At 41.4% G+C, this 19,244-nt stretch overlaps 1 protein-coding gene across 4 annotated transcripts in view; it reads right to left on the reverse strand.

The window, feature by feature from the left end:
• RPS6KA2 (ribosomal protein S6 kinase A2) overlaps positions 1-18,079 on the reverse strand; it is a 507,583-nt gene extending 489,504 nt beyond the window's left edge. The window contains exons 1-3 of one of the 4 annotated variants that reach the window (XM_071212530.1): positions 17,953-18,079; positions 17,430-17,583; positions 11,455-11,514 (exon numbers count right to left, since the gene is read on the reverse strand). In XM_071212530.1, the coding sequence (XP_071068631.1) occupies positions 11,455-11,514; positions 17,430-17,492 (123 nt within the window). In that variant the 5' untranslated portion in view covers positions 17,493-17,583; positions 17,953-18,079. Of the gene's footprint in view, positions 1-11,454; positions 11,515-17,429; positions 17,879-17,952 lie in introns of those variants that run through there. The other 3 variants (XM_058289676.2, XM_071212529.1, XM_058289674.2) reach the window with 3 other exon arrangements.
• Positions 18,080-19,244: the final 1,165 nt, after the last annotated feature.

A 19,244-nucleotide genomic window follows, 5' to 3' on the forward strand; every position in this document is an offset into this window, starting at 1 on the left:
AGAGGAAACGCTCGCATCTGAACCACAGGGCCTTTTGCACTTACAAGAGCCTCAGTTTCAGGAGACCTTCTGGAGTTAAACGCTCCAGAAGATTCCAGGGAGGGGGCAAGCACAGGTAACACCGACAGGACCACGTCGGTGTTACCAGAGGTACGTGGACCCTTATTTTAAGCCCAAAGAGAAGCCCTGAGCTACATACAGCTTTCAATCCTGCACCATGATTCTATTGGCTAACACTCTTCCACCCAACATCAAGTGCGTTAATGGAGAGTCAGTGTATCTAGAAAGAAAAATAGTCAACAGAAAAATTTTTGGTTTGGGACTCCCCTATTCATTAGTTCTCTGGTATATTTGGCAAATGACATCATCTTTTGTGCCTCGATTTCATCCCCCATAGAAAAGGATGGAAGATTTAGACCACCCCTCCACTTGGCAGGGTTCATATACAGATTAAAAGGTAGTGTTGCCTGTCTGCCATGGTAAACAGTGCCTCAAACAGCGGTGCTCCTGGGAGCTCTAGAGGCATCTAGACACTATAGGCAGGGCAGACAATCCCAGGAAGTTGGTAGGCTTTACCTTGGAATTTATGAAAAGCCATCTCCCCAACACATCAGACTCATTTATAATTTTCCTATGCATAGTGCTTTTATCCCATTTATTTGAACCTATCATTAGCACTATACCCATTAAATATATGTCCCAGAGACTTAAATCTTCTGGTTGTTCATATGCTGGGTGAGCCCTGAATCTCAGCAGAGTTGCAGTCAACACCAACTCCCCAGTTCATCAGACTCACCCAGGACAACTAACAAAAGGATGATGATGAACAACGCCCATCTCAAAAAACAGAGAGTGTCTACAACTGGAAGTAAGATAGTTCCATCCATCTGCCCCAAGTGATTCAAACCCCCTCTCTCCTGGAAGGAGTTGGGCATCACCATTGTACCAGTTTGACATGGTTATGAATTCCAAAAATAGATACTGGCTTATGTTTGTAATCTGGTCTGTACCTGGGCATGATTGAGTTATGATTAGGGCTTTGATTGAGCCATGTCATTAGGGCATGAGGGTTTTTGATGTTGGGGTTTTGATATTGGAGTTTGATGCTGAAGCCTTAAGTTGGAGCCCCAGGAAGTAAGCACACAGAGGAAAGAGAAGCCAGCCCCAGGAAGAAAAGAACCTTGAACCTGAGAGAAGCAAGACCCTGGAAGGGAGGAACCCCGGAAGCCTGAACCCTCACAGACGTTGGCAGCCATCTTGCTCCAACATATGAAAATAGACCTTGGGGAGGGAAGTAACCTATGCTTTATGGCCTGGTATCTGTAAGCTCCTACCCCAAATAAATACCCTTTATAAAAACCAACCAATTTCTGTTATTTTTGCATTAGCACCCATTTCGCTAACTAATACAACCATCCCTAAATTCTCAAGATATAGGAATGAACAAACATGAGGGAAGAATGCAACTATGGACTAAAGTAGACTTATTATTATTCTAGCAATGGAAGAACTTATATCATTGATATAAAGGCAGTGGTCACCAGAGGGAGAGGGAAGAACAGGTGTAACATGGAGAATTGGGGGGACATGGGAATTGATCTGCAAGACATTGCAATGGCAGATACTAGCCCTTATACATTTTGTCAAAACCTATAACATTGTGCAGGGCCACGCGTAAACCATAAGGTAAACTATAGACTATGGTTAGTAGCAATGCTTCAATGTGTGTTCATCAATTGTAATAAATATACCACGCTAATGAAAGACGGTAATGGGTGAAAGGGTGGGGGGGAGGGGGTGGGGTATATAGGAATCCCCTATATTTTTTCAATGTAGCATTTATGTCATCTAAAATTCCTTTAAAAATAAAAAATAAAAATTACCTAAATAAAAAGAAGGTACTGCTGGGGACCAGGTGGGCAGGCATTAACTGCTCTCCCGGCCTCTTCCTCACCCGTCTCCTGATCCCAGGGCCAAACAAGCCTCTGATGGGACATGGTGGTCTCAGGCTGCGGGAACTACCCAGAAAGGAAAAGGAGTTTCCTGTACTTCACCTCCGGCCCCAACCTGCTGACCAGAGGACCAGCCTCTGAAACCCCCCCAGCCACGTTCTGCAGAGCGATCCACCTGCAGGGTGCTTAAACTTGACTTGGGCAATTCTCAAGGCAAAACAAGTGATGCTTGGCACCGAGGAATAGCTACCGATTTTCAAAGTCCTGGAGATGAAGTGTGGGGAGTAGTAGGAAAAATGAACAAAAGCAATTTAAGTTCTCTGGGTCAGCAAGAAGAGGTTGTAAGTGGAATATATGATCCAGTAGAAGTTAATGTTCACACACAAGAACGCGCAGCTGATGCTGGATTATGCAGAATGCTTAAGAAGGTCAATTGCCCATATGTACTAATGGATGGGGTTGATGGTAGCACGTTATGGTGAGTGTAACAGGGAGTGGAGGTGGCACAAGAGGTTGAGCAACCACCTTCCACATGGGAGGTCCTGGGTTGGTTCCCTGTTCTCCTAAAAGAAACAATAAACAACAAGCCAAACAAACAGAAAAAACAAAACAAAACCCAACTCAGGGAAGCTGATATGGTCCAGTGGTTGAGTACTAGCTTCCCACATACAAGATCCCAGGTTTAATCCCTTGCTCTCGGTACAAAAAAAAAAAATATAATGCATATAATAAACACTGTTGATTATGGATATGATTAGTTGAAATGGGTAATCTATGGAGGTTAATGTTGGAGGACAGCTGGAGGATAATATGGGCATGTATAACCGTGATTTGGGCAGTTGATGGAGATTATGGTTAATAAATATAGAAAACATTCTTCTACTATAAGGTGTTAAGAATATAGTGATACATGGGAAAATATAATGAAAGTAACTTATAGACTATAATTAACAAAACACTATGGTAATATTTTTGTAGCGAAAGCAAATAAGCTTATATATTAATGCTCAAGGTTAAAAAAAAAAGAATATAGGGTTTGGTTTTGTGAGATATGAATATGATTACACTTTTATTTTTTTGTCTTCTTCATTTTCTTCATTAACAAGGCGACCTTGATTATGTCATTTAACCAATCTGTGTTCATCTGGGTATCTTTCTGAACACTAAAGGAACAATTGAGTTGTTTGGGAAATTAGATGTGATAAAAATGCCCGGACAGAGAGCTATTTTGGAGTAATGCTTCCATAAGTTGTTGAGCTGCCTTTTATTTGTTATTTTATTTTTTTGAATTTGAAATCAAGTTTGAATTTTAGAAAATAGCCAAGTAATTTTAAAAGCAAATTTTAAAAAAAGAGAAAGAAATAACCTGTTGAAGTTATCAGATGAAGTTATGTGGGCACTCCCCCGACATCACCACAATAGAAAAAGTAATTTGCATGGGTGCAAAAGAGTGCTTTACCATGGGAGTATCAAAACAAGCTAAAAAGAATAAAACCAAATGACTATAAAGGACAGGTCTCAGAAGAAACGGAAGATGTTATCAAAAAGGGGGAAATAAAACCCCTTAACACATAGACTATCTTTAAAGCTATTCTTATATTACAATTAGCCCAGTGCTTGCCTCATGTATTACAATTAGCCCAGTGTTTGTTTGACCAACAATTGGGCACAATTACCTGGACATGTTGACACATTAGCCTAACCGTCACAGGCTGATAAAAAGTATTTTTAAATATTTGATAACAGGGATCTGGGATATCTCTACATTGAATATTTTTTTCAACAGCGCTCCTAAACAATCTCTTATTTGGGTGGCTCCTTATTTTCAGACTATAAACCGAAACTGAGTTAGGAGTTAAATGGTTTAAAAAGCGGTGTGAGGCCCTGAAATGCATAATAAATAGATGTGGGTATGCCTTTGAATACTTAAACATCTTTTCTTAAGTTGATTTTAAGGGTATTCCTGCTCTGTGGCAAAGGATAAATTTGCAACTTGCTTAATGATGGTGCTAGTGCATTTACTTGACTCTGTTGGGATTTTTTTTTTAATCCAGCTTAATCATAGCAAGCAAACTGAAGAGACAATTGATAACGAGACTTAAAATATGAAAGATGGTACGCTGTTCTCAAAGGAATTGTATGTGTGTTCCACCCCATTTTTCACACTAAAGTACCATATGTTGTTAGGGTGTTGTTAAGAGAGACTCAAACCATTATGTATCCTGGACTGCTCTTGGCCACATACGATCTACGCTAGAGAAGTACAGCACAGACATGGGAACCCGACAGAATGGAACCAATTGTCACTTCTACCACTTTCCAGCTGTGAAACTGGATAATTTGACTCTCTGTACCTCAGTTTCCTCTACTGTAGAGTGCGGATAATCAAAATATTTATGTTTTCTGATTGTTGTGGGGATTAGATGAGTAAATACATTCCATGAGTATAGAGCAGATCCTGGCTCATAATAAAGATTAGCAATCATGATTGTTCTTATGGAAAAATTAGCTTTATTCAGGGAGTCCCGGGAAATGGATTGCAAAGTAAAAGGTCAAGAGAATGAAGGGAGAAAAAATGGTTTTTGGAAGCTAAAGCTTCTTGCCTTGTGAAGAAATTATATCCTTATAAATTAATTTACTGAGTTGTTGGAGGAAAGAAGAATCATGAATAAAGCAATACTGGTTATCAAAAACAAAGGGAATGCTTTTATTTCATTACATTATTGAATTTTGCTACAGATGGTCAGATGGCACTGTCATACCTGAGAAGTTAAAATATTTTTGCATGAACTTTGATATTCGGGCTTTCTCCAGCCTGTGTATTATGATACAGGCAACAGACAGATTTAAATGGGTGCTATGCTTCATGATTTAGCAACTTTTCCAACACAGCAGATTGTTCTTGGCTGTGATAGGATAAGAACAATTTCCCCTAGAGAACCAGTGTTTTCTCTATGAGGCCATCCATAAAATCTCTGTGCTGGCGGGAAATGCCTGAGGCCAATGAGTCTATTAAAACGCTGCCTCTAGAAGGGTGGCAATTAAATCATGCAGGCCATTTGCTTGTTCCCAAATGCTAGCACCAGTATCTTAATAAGATACAAAGGATTTGTTTACTAGTCTACAAACGGTATAATATGGCTTCCTGATCACAGGACATGATTTCCAACTGCGGCCCATGATTTTAGCAAGTGTGCACCAGTTAGCTCTAACTGGATAATCATTTTAGTTTCAGAGAGAGTGCACTCTGGGATATGTGCTAATTCTTATTTTGTTACAGAAGCAGAAAAACAAGGATCTCTGAAACTGAAAGCAGCTGTAAATCATCCTCACATGTCCAGTAATGACTAGTGACTAATACTTAAGTGCAAATGAGATAACCAAAAGGAAAGATGTCCACAGATGACAAAAGCCAGACTTCCTGTCTTTTGTTGATTCTTGCAAGTAATTACCACCTGTGATCAAATAATACATTCTACCAATTTCTGTTACAGTATCATAAACTTTCCTTCTTTTCTGCCTCAATACATGCTAATATTTCATGAAGCTTATGTTGTTATCCAACCCACAGTACTTTTGAACACAGGAGGTTTTAATATCTTAGCATGTTACCCTTTTTCAAACCACATCTTGTTTGCCTTTACCCTTTTCTAGAACTTATATAATGCTTAAAGAGGTCCCTGTCTTTTGTTGGACAGAGAAACAAAAAGAAATACAAATGCAAATAGGTTGACATAGTTATTGTGACTTAGTAACACCAGCTTTTAGAGACATGATGGAGACTTTAAAAGATTGATATAGGACAATAAGCAGGGCTTGGAAGATTGTTTTATCAATGTTTTTTTTTTCAAAACTGTTAACTATTTGTAATTGCATTGTTCCTAATTGCTAGGCTTCGTTATTCATCTTGTCTTATTTTTATTCATGCCAGTTTGGATTGTTTTGTATTTTTTTTCTTCTTCTTCCTTCCTCCCTGCCTCCCTTCCTCCCTTCCTCCCTTCTTTCCTTCCTCCTTCCCTCCCTTTCTTTCTCCCTTCCCTCCTTCCTTCCTCCCTCCCTTCCTTCCTTGCTTCCTTCCCTCCTTCCTTCCTCTCTCAGTTTCTCTCCTTCTTTCTTCCCTTCTCTTCTCGTTTCTTTTTTTTTTTTTAAGAGGAATAATGGTATTCTGCCTGGATTCCAGGGATGGGAGGAATAATGTGTTGGGATCTACAGCCTTGACTAGGTACTTTCACTGCTCTCTCCTTGACTTTAATCCACAGAGTTCTGATGAAACTCTAGAACTGGGTCTCTCCGTCAAGCTTGAAGTGGTCTCCAATATACTCCTGCAAATTTCTTCCCTGGGTTTCCTCCCGATTCCTCCCCCAGGGCTGAGAGCTCTAGTGGTTCAAGCCTGTCACCAGTCCCAGCAGTCAGAGAAAGCAGGTCATCAGAGGCCATTGTATTAACCAGCGTCTCTGGATCTCATAGAACATCAGGGTCTGATGAACTTCCCGCTAATCCACCTGATGCCTTGTGGAAGAGGCCATTTGCCCTGATAAGAGCTGAACCTCTTTACTCCTTAGCTAGGAATTGGTTTGGTGCTATACACTCCAGCATTCTCGCATGAGTGAAAAAGAGTTGTCTTCCTGCAGACCAAAGCCCTCAGGTACAATTCTTAAAGGGTTCTCTTTCTAGCCTTCTCATGTCACTTTGTCACTGACATCTGGAAATGTCACCCTCCTTCACCCCTTTGCTGATAATTTTCAGTTCTACTTTAGAGATAAAATTGCTGGGGAAATTACCCCAGGAGTCAGTCATAAGGAAATAAAGTAAAAACTTGCTTATATTTTTAATAGATTCCCTGGATCTGATTTTCTAAACTTGTCCCAATAAGAAAACAGTCTCTGTGATTATTGCTAAACATAACCCTGAAATCTAAGCATTTTTAAAAATACACAATATAGGTTCTAATTTTTTCATAGGTCGTTGTGTGATATTAAAAACTCACCTAAAAATCACCTATGATTCTGAAAGACATGGAGCTGGGGACCAAGGGTTAAAAAGAAAATAGCATAGAAATACAAGAGTTGGGTGTTGACTCGCAGGAAGAAGACTTAAAATCAATATGGTGTTGGGACTCAGATTTGGCCCAATGGATAGAGCATCCACCTACGACATGGGAGGTCCAGGGTTCCAACCCAGGGCCTCCTGACCCATGTGATGAGCTGGCCCACGTGCAGTGCTGATGCGTGCAAGGAGTGCCGTGCCACGCAGGGGTGTCTGCATAGGGGAGCTCCACGCACAAGGAGTGCGCCCCGCAAGGAGAGCTGCCCCACACGAAAAAAGTGCAGCAGGCCCAGGAATGGTGCTGCACACATGGAGAGCTGACGCAGCAAGATGATGCAACAAAAAGAGACACAGATTCCGGGTGCCACTGACAAGAATACAAGCGGACACAGAAGAACATACAGAGAATGGACACAGAGAGCAGACAACTGGGGGGGGGGGGGAAGGGGAGAGAAATTTTAAAAATAAATTAATTAATTTTTAAAAAAATCAATATGGTGGAAATGGTAAGTCAAGCCTTTGCCTGGCCCATTGCCACTGCACATTTGCTCTTCTAACTCAGTTTGATCTAACCCCTTGCTCTTCTGTCTTGCACAGTGGGCCCAGGGTGGGGTGGGGGGCATGGCCCAGACATGCTGAGGAGAGGTCTGCAATCCACATTCCGTTCTCTCCCACAGTGGGTAAATAAATGGGCTCGAGATACCTTTGCCTGTCTCCTGAGAGTGGTTGGTGAAGTCAACCCCTAAGTACTCAAATCATGTTTTCCAGACAAGGCTGTAGATCAACTCTGGACTGGTGGTGAAGTTTCTAAATTCACCCTGAACTGCAAGGCTGCTTGGCACCTCCACTCTCCATCACACTACCTATGTCCAGTGAGAGGGGTTTTACTTTCTGCATTTAACTTTAAAGTCTTTTAAATATCCTAATTCCTTAGCACTTCAGTTTGCTTTATTATGCATAACCCACAGAAGATCAGGAAAAAGGAGAATCACAAAACCCCATATAACATACCATAAATATCCATTGAATAAATTTGCTTCTAGATTTTTCTTTCCATGACTGGACTCTGTTTTGATACGGAGCTCCTTTAAATAACCCTTAAAAATATAGCTGGAGGAATATCTCCTAATAAAATTATTTTTTCAGAATATGTAAAGGGTGCCTACTTATGATGTACCGAATGAAATTAGACTAAGACTCCACAGTCCTGGTAAATACAGCCCAAATTCCCCAGCCCTGGTGCTTACTTTCTAAGAGAGGAAGCCTTTCTTTTAGCAAACAGGTGAGGAAATGATGTATTACATTAATACCCAAATTCAGACAGACTTCCTGTATCATTTTCAGTCTAGATCTTCACCGGAATTTTCTTTTCAGCAGTTGGACAGAGCTACAAGGTGCGCTACGGTTGGACAAGACTTGTACATTGAGCTATAGATACATAAAATATCCCAAATGAATTCTATACTTTAAAAAATCATGTGATAAAATGTTCCACAAAGAAGCCATTTCACTTAAAATGATCACAAGGGTGGAGTCATTACAATGTTCCCTTGTCTTCCTAGACAAGTCTGACTTACCTTCTTATCCTTCAATGCTGAGCCAGGTTATCAGTAAATATTGGTTAACCTTATGAATTAGTGAACAAACTGTTGTTGATCTGAATGATTTTTTTCCCAAATAAGATGATATTTTATCATCATACACCTTCAGACTAGCAAACAACGTGAGACTTTATACTCAGTTCAGTTACACTTTAGTTTCCCTCATTTTTCTGAGCATTAAATTCTTCAATTAAAGCAGACATTACAAATTACCCCTTGGGCTTCAAGGAGGATGTATAAAGAACATCATTACCTCTTATAAAAATTAGACAACTGCACAGAATACCTGAACGATATTCATCTGCTGCTGGACTAAAAATTGCACGTAGAATTTTCAGCATCTTCTATTTGAACCATCAAGTAGGCAAGGAGTTATTTACCATGCTGTACTCCATAAAGCCTTTAAACACCTTACGAATTTTATGTAAATATCAATATTATGTTCAGTAAGGGTTCTGCAAAATACTAGTAAAATTTGTTTGGAACTCCTTTCCCTCTTCTATTAGGAACCAGAAGGTATCCAATTTTCCTGGAAATCTCTTCTTTCATCTATTAAGAACCAGAAGGTATACTGATTTTCCCATCAAACAGAAATGATAAACACCAGGATATAGTAACAATTTCCTCTATTTCATATTTCATTATCAGATACAAGTTTTTAAGAGGTCAGTTGTTTTTACTGCATTCCTAAATAGAGTCACATCTAGATCTCCATCAAAAAATACTCAGGGTTTCTTTTATATTTTCTATCCTAACTCTGCTTATGTATAATAATTTCAACATTCACAGGATCAGAGAATCTAAGCGTCTTAAGGATTAAAGTGAAAAAAAATTGATAATGGTAAAACAACCTTGGAGTAGGCAGTCTTAAGGAAATAAATACTGTTGAAGAATTAAAGATTCTCTGTTACTTGGTTAAGTAGTTTTGAACATATCATGTTACACAGTCTTGTTGTCCAGTCCTGCTCAAATGAACAGTCTACAATACCTGTTTCAGTCCACCTCCTGAAGGTAATTCCTAAATTTCCAAATTAATCTGCCTGCAAAATGTCAAGGTTCACTGGACATCAGAGTTTCCAAAAACCCTATCAGGGTGTTATTTGTAAATGGCAGGCAGTGTCTTGCTTCCTCTGAGACCCTGGGTCTTTGACCTCATCAGTTTGCACGGAGAGGACTCGCTCTCTCCTTCCTTCCTGCTGCTTTGTAAGATGTTGGACTGAGCTTTATTTTTTTCCCCCATGAAATTCGCTAGTTTATATGTCTTTCCCCTCTGTGTCCTCTGTGGAACCAGCAAAAGCAGAGTTATATGCCTACTCTCTCAGGAGAATGTGAAAGTACATGGTCAGGGCAAACATTTTGTTCAAGAATATAGCAAGATTATTGCAACGCTCAGAGTAGAGTCGGGGCTCCAAACTCCCAGGCCAGCAACAAAAGCACAGAACTTTGAAAGGCAGCCAGCTGAAGATGAGGCAGCTTAAAGCTATTTTGCTTTATTTAACCAAACGTATTACATCATCCAATCACAAAATCCGGTGGTGCTTGGCTTAAAATTTGTAGAGGTGCACATACTTTTAGACAGAAGTAATGTTTCACATTGTGAAGCAGTTTTCACATTGTAAAGTCAATGATGTTTATTGATCCAATCCACCTAGTCTGTAATACCTGGCCAGCATTTTTTAAAAGTCAACAGAGTTGCAAATTTTACAACGTCCATGGTTCCAAGTGGTATGTATCCGAGCAACTTAGGTTGCTAAGTCTTGTTAATTGCCTCGTCAACTTTCCATGGTTCTATCTGCCTTTGAGAGGATTTACTTTATAAGTGATAGACATATGGCTACTTAAATAGAATTCTTTTGCTGCACTTCAATTCAACGTTGGGATCTAGCTTTGTAATGCTCTATGTCTCCCTTCAAGATCTGCTTGTGGTCACCAAAATCTTCACTGGGCACCAATGTTGCCCTTTATTAAAATCAGAGTCAGTTTCCTGTTGCTTGGTTCAGAAACATGCTCTTACATGATGCCAAAGCAGAAAAACATACATTAAGCAAGAGCTCCTGCTCTTTCTTCTTTTACGTTTTTCTCTACCTCAGGGTATTACCATTTCAGACATTGTCTAATCTCCCCTATTTTTCTTTTCCAACATGACTCCCCCACATGCCTTTTGCTAGTTGACCCCTCAGCACTTTTGTTCAAGCTCTTTTCTGGGAGGACCTTTGATCGTTTGTCAGGTGTACTGGAAAGACCACTTCCTCACAGATGGTATTCACTTGTCTTCCATAGCTCTTTTGCACATCACTGAACATTATTTTTAGTAGGTACTGGGGATTGAACCCAGGACCTTGTACATAGGAAGCAAGTGCTCAACCACTGAGCTACATCCACTCCCCAATGATTTGGTTTTCCCTTTGTATTGTTTGTTTGTCTGTTTTTAAGAGGTACCAGGGATCAAACCCGGGACCTCAGATATGGGAAGCAGGCACTCAACTATTTGAGCTACATCTGCTCCCCTGAACATTTTAAGAATTGACAGTTCCCACTACCAACAAGTAAAATTATGTCACTTATTTCATGCCCCTGCTGGTTATTGTTAATGTCATTTCCTCTCTTAAAAAAAGTCCAAACTCCAAAAGACTATGGATATTGCCTTGGTTCATAGTTTTTCTTCTTATGTTCTAAGTATTCCTTCTGAGGGCAATTATTGAAATCATTGAATATAATATGCACATATTATTTATTAATAAGAATAATGAATATTATTATTTCAGTCATTTCAAACTTCCATTTCCCTCTTCACCCCATCTTTCAGACCCAATCCTCCCCAAATAAACAGGCTATAATAAAACATGTATAGTTACTTCTTCCGTGGTATCTTCTGTGGTCGGTTCTGCATCAAGGTCAAGATCCTCCTCGGGGGTCTGACAACAAAGATATATATTATATAGCATGATCATGACAAAGCTTTTGTAAGTAGCATCATACAGGCAATCATATAAAGGACTGAATAAATAATAAAGGTAGAATATGAAAACTGTTTTAAAGCTTTATTTTATTTTCTACTTTGTTTTAGTTTTTCTAAGTTATTATGTATTCTATCTCTAATCTTAAAACCTGTCAATACTATTTCATTTTCCTACTAATTGAATTTGGCAATATATTAGGCTTCATTTCTGAAGAAGTTTTGGATCACAGAGGGATTCAACTATGACTGGGGAGGAGCAGTGGTGTGGGGTATCATTGATGGGGGATGCATGGGTGGGAGGGAATTCTCCAGGGCGTGTATATAGGGTATATAGATATGTTCAGATGTTTTCATTGGGTATTGTTATAGTGCATAGAGTTACACATGACAACTGAGGGAGTGCTGAGTTCCCATCCTGGGGAGCTCTGCCCCATTCCCCAGTGGAATGGCAACAGTCCCCCAAGTGCAAGGACAAAGACCAGTAAAGAAGGATGTTCCAACGATGGACCCTTGATAGTGATGACTATGCTTATGAGCCTGTGTGCTTGAAATTTCAGCTAGGCCCAGAGCTGCAGGGTGCCTAAGAGTTACCTCCTTAGAGCCTCTGTGTTGCTCAAATGTGGCCATTCTCTAAGCCAAGCTCAGTGTGTGAATGTATTACCTTCCTCCCACCATGGGACATGACTCCCAGGGATGAGCCTCCCTGGTGCCAAGGGATTACTATCATCACCAGCTGGTGATACATCTAGAAAAAGACCTTGAATAAAGAGGGAAATGGTAAAGAAAAATGAGTTTATATGACTAAGAGACTTCAAAATGAGTTGGGAGGTCATCAGAAGGGTCATGCTTATGTACATCTCAGCAGGACCCCAGAGACAGCCAAAGTAGATGCAATCCCAGGTAGTGATGTTCCTGAGAGCTATGGAGACACACAGGTTCTAAAGTTATGACAAATGGCTCTGGAGTTCAGTGCCTTGCCAGTAGACCCTACTTTGTAATTTGTGCTCCTGATTGTGATGGAGTTGGATTCAGATGTGACCTTTCTGCACATGTCTCTTCTGTCACTTTTGCTGAACCTGTGATTGATGCTAGGGTTTTTGTATGCTCAGGAGACTTGAATCTCTGGACTGTCCATGTGCCAGCTGGGCCCTGACCCTCAGCAGAGTTGCAACACCTATTCTCTGATTCATTGGACTTACCCAGGGCAGCTGATGGGAAAGTTAGAATGGCTAACCACCACACCAGGGAACCAATAAGTGTCTACAACTGCAAGCAGGAGAATTGTATTCATCAGCCATGTGGGATTTGAGCCTCCTCTCTATTTAGAGGTGGAGTGGACATCTCCATCCCAGGGTCCACAGGATGGAGGAATATAGTATGGATTGGAGTGGACTTGCTGGCATTCTACTATAGAACTGTTGTGACTCTAGCAATGGAAGTAATTGTATCATTGATGTGTAGACGGTGGCCAGGGGAGTTGCTGAGGGCAGTACGAGGGAGGAAGAGGTGTGATATGGGGCATTTTGGGGACTTAAGAGTTGTCCTGAATGATAGTGCAAAGACTGATGTAGGACATTGTATATTCTGCATAACTCACTAGATGAACTGGAGGAGAGTGTGAACTACAATGTAAACTATGGTCCATGCAATGTGGCAGTGCTCCAGTGCGTATTCATCAAATGCAATGAATGTGCCTTACTGATGAAAGGGGATGTTGATGTGTGAGGAGTGGGGGGGGGGGTGGAGAAGTGGGGTATATGGGAACCTCTTATGTTTTTTAACGTAACATTTTGTGTGATCTATTTAATTTTTTTTTAAAAAGACAATAACAAAATTAATTTAAAAATAAAAAAAAAAGTAAAATAAAGGCAGTGGCCACTAAAGGTTCTGAGGGATGGGAGAGGGAAGAATAGGTATAATATGGGGGCATTTTGGGGACACTGAAGTTGTCCTGCATGACATTGCAGTGACAAATACAGGGCATTGAATATTTTGTCATAACCTATAAAATTATGCAAGACAGAGTGTAAACTATAAAACGTAGTTCATGGTTAGTAGCAATACTTCAATATGCATTATTCAATTGTAACAAATATATCACACTAATGAAGGATGTTGTTAATGGAAGAAAGTGTGGGAAGGGTAGGGAGTGGGGCATATAAGAATCCCTTATATTTTTACGTAACATTTATGTAATCTAAAGCTTCTTGTAAATAAAAATATATATTAAATAAAAGAAGAAAAAATAGAGTTAAAGAAAAAAAACCTCTCTTTCCACTTGAATTTACTTGTAACTATGATGCTTCATTCCAGAGACTGATCCTTTACCAAACAGGTGTCAAAGAAGGCAGTGATGGTTTAGATCCAAAATAATAAACTACTAAACCAGCCAGGTTTGTGTAATGTGTACCACCATTGAAAGGAGAAGTAAGGTGATTTATATAACTTCCTGACAGCCTTGGGGAGCAGCGAGGGCAGATTTACATGAAGCTGAACTACTAACACAGTTCAGATGGTAACAGAGAAGTTACATCTGAAGGCATTTGTAACCATTCCTATTTGAATGGAATAAAATCATAATTTCAGGCAAATCCCTAAGGAATGAATTGGGAAGACCCCAACCCATTAAGACATAAAGCCTCTGCATTTCTGTATTATAAATGTTAATCAGGAAGATCTCAGTCTGAGTCTCAGCTTACTACTTAACGTTGACTTTGGGCAAATTGCCTACTCTTTGCCTCAGTTTCCTCATGTAGAAAATCAAGGACATAAAAGCATCTACCACATAGAGGTGTGAAGGGAATTAATGAAATAATGATACAGCATTCAGTCCAGGCTCCAGCATGCCGTAGACACTCAAAGGTTAGCTATGATCATTGTTGTTATTTCTAGTTTTACCTTCTAATCCTCATAGCCATATAATAGTCATTACACAAACTTGACTACAAGTCTTCAGGGAATTGTTATTTTCTCTGAATTGTTCAAAAGTAGGATTTCCCCCTCTCCAATACCTGACATCCTAGAAATAAAAGTCATGCTTACCCCTTTGAAAGAACACAAATAAAATGGGTCAGCTAAACTTTGCTGAGCTGGATCATGTACTTGCCTTACTCGTCATATATTCTATCCTCTCATCTCCCCCCAAAGCATGCCCTGGGCCCTACCGAAAGCAATGATTCTGAAAAGTCCTGCTTTGGAGACATGCATTTTACTTGCAAAAATATTTGTGCAATACCATGTGCTTCTCTTTCTTGTTAGATTTTTCAGGGATTTTATGAAGGTCCCAATTTTTAATTAGCACATGTTTCCTTATCAATGCACCTCGGGAATGGGTAAAATATGTTACCCAAAATATTTCAGAACAATTCATAAAAGCACGACTACTTTTCCTAGACAGTCAAATAGGTTTCTCCCCATATATGTTCTTGAATGAAGACGATTTATATGAAAGATGAACAGGACTCTTCAGTACCATGAATTTCAAACTCAGCTTACTCAGGTCACAGATGAGAACACAGGTTGGAGAGGAAAACAGCTCACACAGTTGCTACAAGAGTAAAAGCTAGAGTCGAGGAGTGCTGATTTCTAGCACCAGAAATCCAGTCATCATCACTCATGTTAGGTTTGTGTACAAAGCAAATAACCTAAAATCTCACAGGAGATTTTCCTATGAGAAGAACTTGAGTGCTTTTAATATAAGGATTTTATATGGCCTTTCATTTGGAATTCAGAGGCCAAATTTACTCCATCTGATTTTGCCCAATTGCTTAATGTGTGAGTTATTATAATTCCATACACCATAAAACATGAGTCAAGCCAGAGAGTGAAACCAGCCTCTGTGCTCACAAATACATAGACTTTACATCTCTGAGGCTTCAGAAGTTTCTTCAGGAACTTGAAGCACCTCAAGATCATTATTTAAGATGTAATTGTTCTGTGGCAAGAACTCTAGGTTTCTGGATTCCAAATAAACAGGGATTCAATACCTTCTCTTAAATATACATAGTCCATGGGGGTATGCTTTGCTGAAAAATGTACCGACAAATCCTGAAGAAAATTTCTTTTGCTTCAAGTACCATTTAATTTTCAGTATTTGTTGATGTCTACAGAGCAACCACGAGAACTTGAAAGATTTGCCCTCAGCTGTACACTTGGGTGTGAAGCACTGCAGGAGATCAGTCAACCCTGCCTTCAAATTCTTTCCATTTGAAAGCTCTTTCTAGGGTAAACACATTTTTAAAATAATATGAACACGTTCATTGCTAGTTCACTTTCAATTTATTTTAGCAATAGTTGAAGCATGCGCTGCTCCTCAGGGAAAATCCTCATCAGTGAAAATCCTATGAATTTCACTAACCCACAGAGATTTTGTGGAGCCTTCCTCACCATCATCCTTTCCAAGCTCCCATTGTCAAATCACACATCCTGACTTGAGCTACCTGTTGTGGATTCTCAACCATGGAGAGGTTTACAGTTGGACACCTTACCACATGCAAAAAATATTTATGATAACCAGAAGGGCTCTAGAAAGTGCTAGTAAATAGGAAAAGAGCTTCTGGCTTAACAGTTTGTTCATTCATCAGGCCTTTTGTTTTTTTTAATCAAATACCTCTCAAAAGGAAAATAACAGACTTGCAGTAGAAACCCTTGTTAAGTGAACAGCTCATTCTAAGACTCTGTCTTTAATGGCAAGACCGGCACAGAGTAATCAATGCTAAAAAAGAGTCATGATGTCATCTCTCTCAATTTAGGTGTAGATCTCACAATGCAGCAATACCTGGGGTGATTCCATCTTCAAAATGTTTTTAATACCTAGGCCCTGCTTGACAATCTATGCTCAGCATGGATGCAGATTGCAAGTACTATTAAGTTAGTTTTACCTCCCAGGGAAGGATTGAACATAAAATATTCAGGAAATTCTCTTCTAAAATGGAATCTCTCAGGCAGTTTAAAATTGTTATTTAAATGTCTGGAAACACGGTAAAGACAGAAAAAAAATAACATTGAGAAGAGTCAGGATTAAATGTATAGATATGATGCTTGCAGGAGATAAGGCAAAATTGTCCAATTTTAGCTTGGATTTAGCCAGTTGCTAAAATCAGCCAATTTTCCTGTGCAATTTGAGTTTCACAGGTATAACTAATAATTTAGTAGATCTTAATAACTTCGGGGGACTTTTCTCTCCATGGAAAAAAAAGAAGTGTTAATAATTCAAATTAAACAAATAAAATTCCCAGGAACACAGACTTTCACATCCCATAGTATCAGCAAAGCCTCTTACACCTTAGCCAGCCCTGGGGATGGGTTACTGGTACTTTCATTTCATTATCGTTTCCCTTTATCTTTAATCACGCCTCTTTATTTGAGCAAGCATCCTTTTAAGATCGCATTGTGTTTATACTTTCTGTTCCTTGAAGAACAATTCATCATTTATGTTGCCTTCTAGTTTCCGCCTTCCCTGGAGCAAATGGAGGGCTCCTAATTTAAAGCCACTTGTTGAAGGCAAAGCAAAGTGATGCAGGTTACTTTGGCAACATGCAAATACTTACAGGCCGGCACACACTTATTTAACAAACACCCTGATGGCTTGAGAGTAACAATTTTTTTCTTCAACCCTATTCATTTTCATTTTATATATTTGCCCCGCACGTATACAATATATATATAACGTACATATGTATATACACTTATTATGTATATTTACACCTCCGTCTAGGCAATGCAACGTCTCCATCTATACAAATTAAGTCTTTCGCATCATAGCCACTTGATACATAGGAATGCATTGTATTAAATAAACAGCCCGTTGGTGAAAGAGTTAGGCTTTTCCAGGGTGCTATGCAAAGTGCACGTTTTCTTGTCTTCACTCACCTCCACTTCCATCGGTTCCACCTCTATCTTCTTCCATAGCTCCAGCAACTGGGCAATGGGCATTTTCAAAAACTTTTCCCTCTCCTCCGATCGAGCGTGGAGAGTCAAAGAGGAAACCGAGACAGCAGACGGTGCGGAGAGACAGACGGACGGACTGTCAGAAACAAACAAAACCAGAGCCAGAGAGGGGGCGAGAGGAGGAGAGCTGGCGAACGACGAGGAGGAGGCGGGCGCCTGGGGCTGGGGGGGGGGGGGGGGTCTGCGGTGTCCCCGGGGGGGGTCTGCGGTGTGGCTCCCGCGCCCCACGGCTCCGGCCGGGCTGCCTGGGGCTTCCCGCTCCGCCTGGGAACGAGGAGAGCAGCGGCTCTAATTGCAGCTTTCGAATCCCTAATGCGACTTGGGCAGAGTCAGCGCCCAAGCGCTTGCAGCCTCCAATGGTATTCCCTCCCTCCCCCCGCCCCCCCCCCCCCCCGCCTTACATTGCCACTCTCTTCCCTGCACCCCCCCCCCCCAACTATTTTACCTTAATTGGCTCTAAATGATGGGTAAAAGTTGAGTCTGAGGCTGCTGCTGCTGCCATAGAAACGGCATAGCAACCGCGGGCTGGGGAGGGAAGGGGGGGAGCCTCTGCAGCAGGAGGCTCTGTCCCCTTCTCCGTGCCCAGCGCGCACGCACGCACCTTGGCCAAGGTCCCCTCCAAGTCCTCGGGCAAGCCCTCCCCCCCCCCCCCCGACCCCCAGGGCAGCAGGCAGGAGGCCGGCGGCAGCAGCACTGCTTTTTCTGTCTCCCTGTTTAAGGGACACCCTCCATCGTGGCCGGGCTACAGCCTGAGGGTCAAGAGCCCCTGCTTGGCCCCCTCCTCCCCATCTCCCTTCCACCGCCCCCACCCCGAGAGAAGAGGAACGTCAAACAGCTCGAGGTCCGGAGCCGGGGCCCAGGGCGCCCTGCCGCCTCTTACTGTGTGGGTTCAAGTCTACCTGCCGCGCCCAGGGCGCAGCGACAACACTGGCCTCGCTGCTCCGGGCAAAGTGGATCAGGGTTGGTATCGGGAGAGAAGGTGCAGAGTGCAGAGAGGGGCCTTGTTTCAGCTCCCGACGGGACTGAGGTCAGAGATCTATGGGGAAGGCACCTTCAAGGCAACCAGTGTCAGTTGTTTATTACACTCCAAAGGGAGTGCCCAGTGCTCTGTGCGCATCATCTCAATCACTTTCATGCCTGAACGTGCGTATTTTTTAAATTAATTAATTTATTTATTTCTCTACCTCACCCACCCCACCCCACCCCACCCCACCCCACCCCAGTTGTCTGTCCTCTGTGTCTATTTGCTGCATCTTCTCTGTCCACTTCTGTTGTTGTCAGCAGCATGTGTCAGCTGTCAATGTGTGTGGTGCCATTCCTGGGCAGGCTGCGCTTTCTTTCGCCCTGGGCGGCTCTCCTTACGGGGCGCACTCCTTGCGCGTGGGGCTCCCCTACACGGGGGACACCCCTGCGTGGCAGGGCACTCCTTGCGCGCATCAGCACTGCACGTGGGCCAGCTGCACACAGGTCAAGGAGGCCCGGGGTTTGAACCATGGACCTCCCATGTGGTAGACGGACGCCCTAACCACTGGGCCAAGCCGGCTGCCTGAATGTGGGTATTTATGATCCCATTTCATAGATGAGAAACCCCCCAGGCTCTGGGAGAAGAAACTTGCCAGAAAACTGACATCCAAGTGACAGAACTAGAAGTAAAGTTCTGATGTGACTGAGGAACGAAGAGATTTTCTTAGAAGAGGGAGCTCTATGAATATAATTTTCTAGGGAAAAATTTCCCTC

The sequence above is a fragment of the Dasypus novemcinctus genome, chromosome 28 (assembly GCF_030445035.2).
Source record: "Dasypus novemcinctus isolate mDasNov1 chromosome 28, mDasNov1.1.hap2, whole genome shotgun sequence".
NCBI classification, from domain to species: domain Eukaryota; kingdom Metazoa; phylum Chordata; class Mammalia; order Cingulata; family Dasypodidae; genus Dasypus; species Dasypus novemcinctus.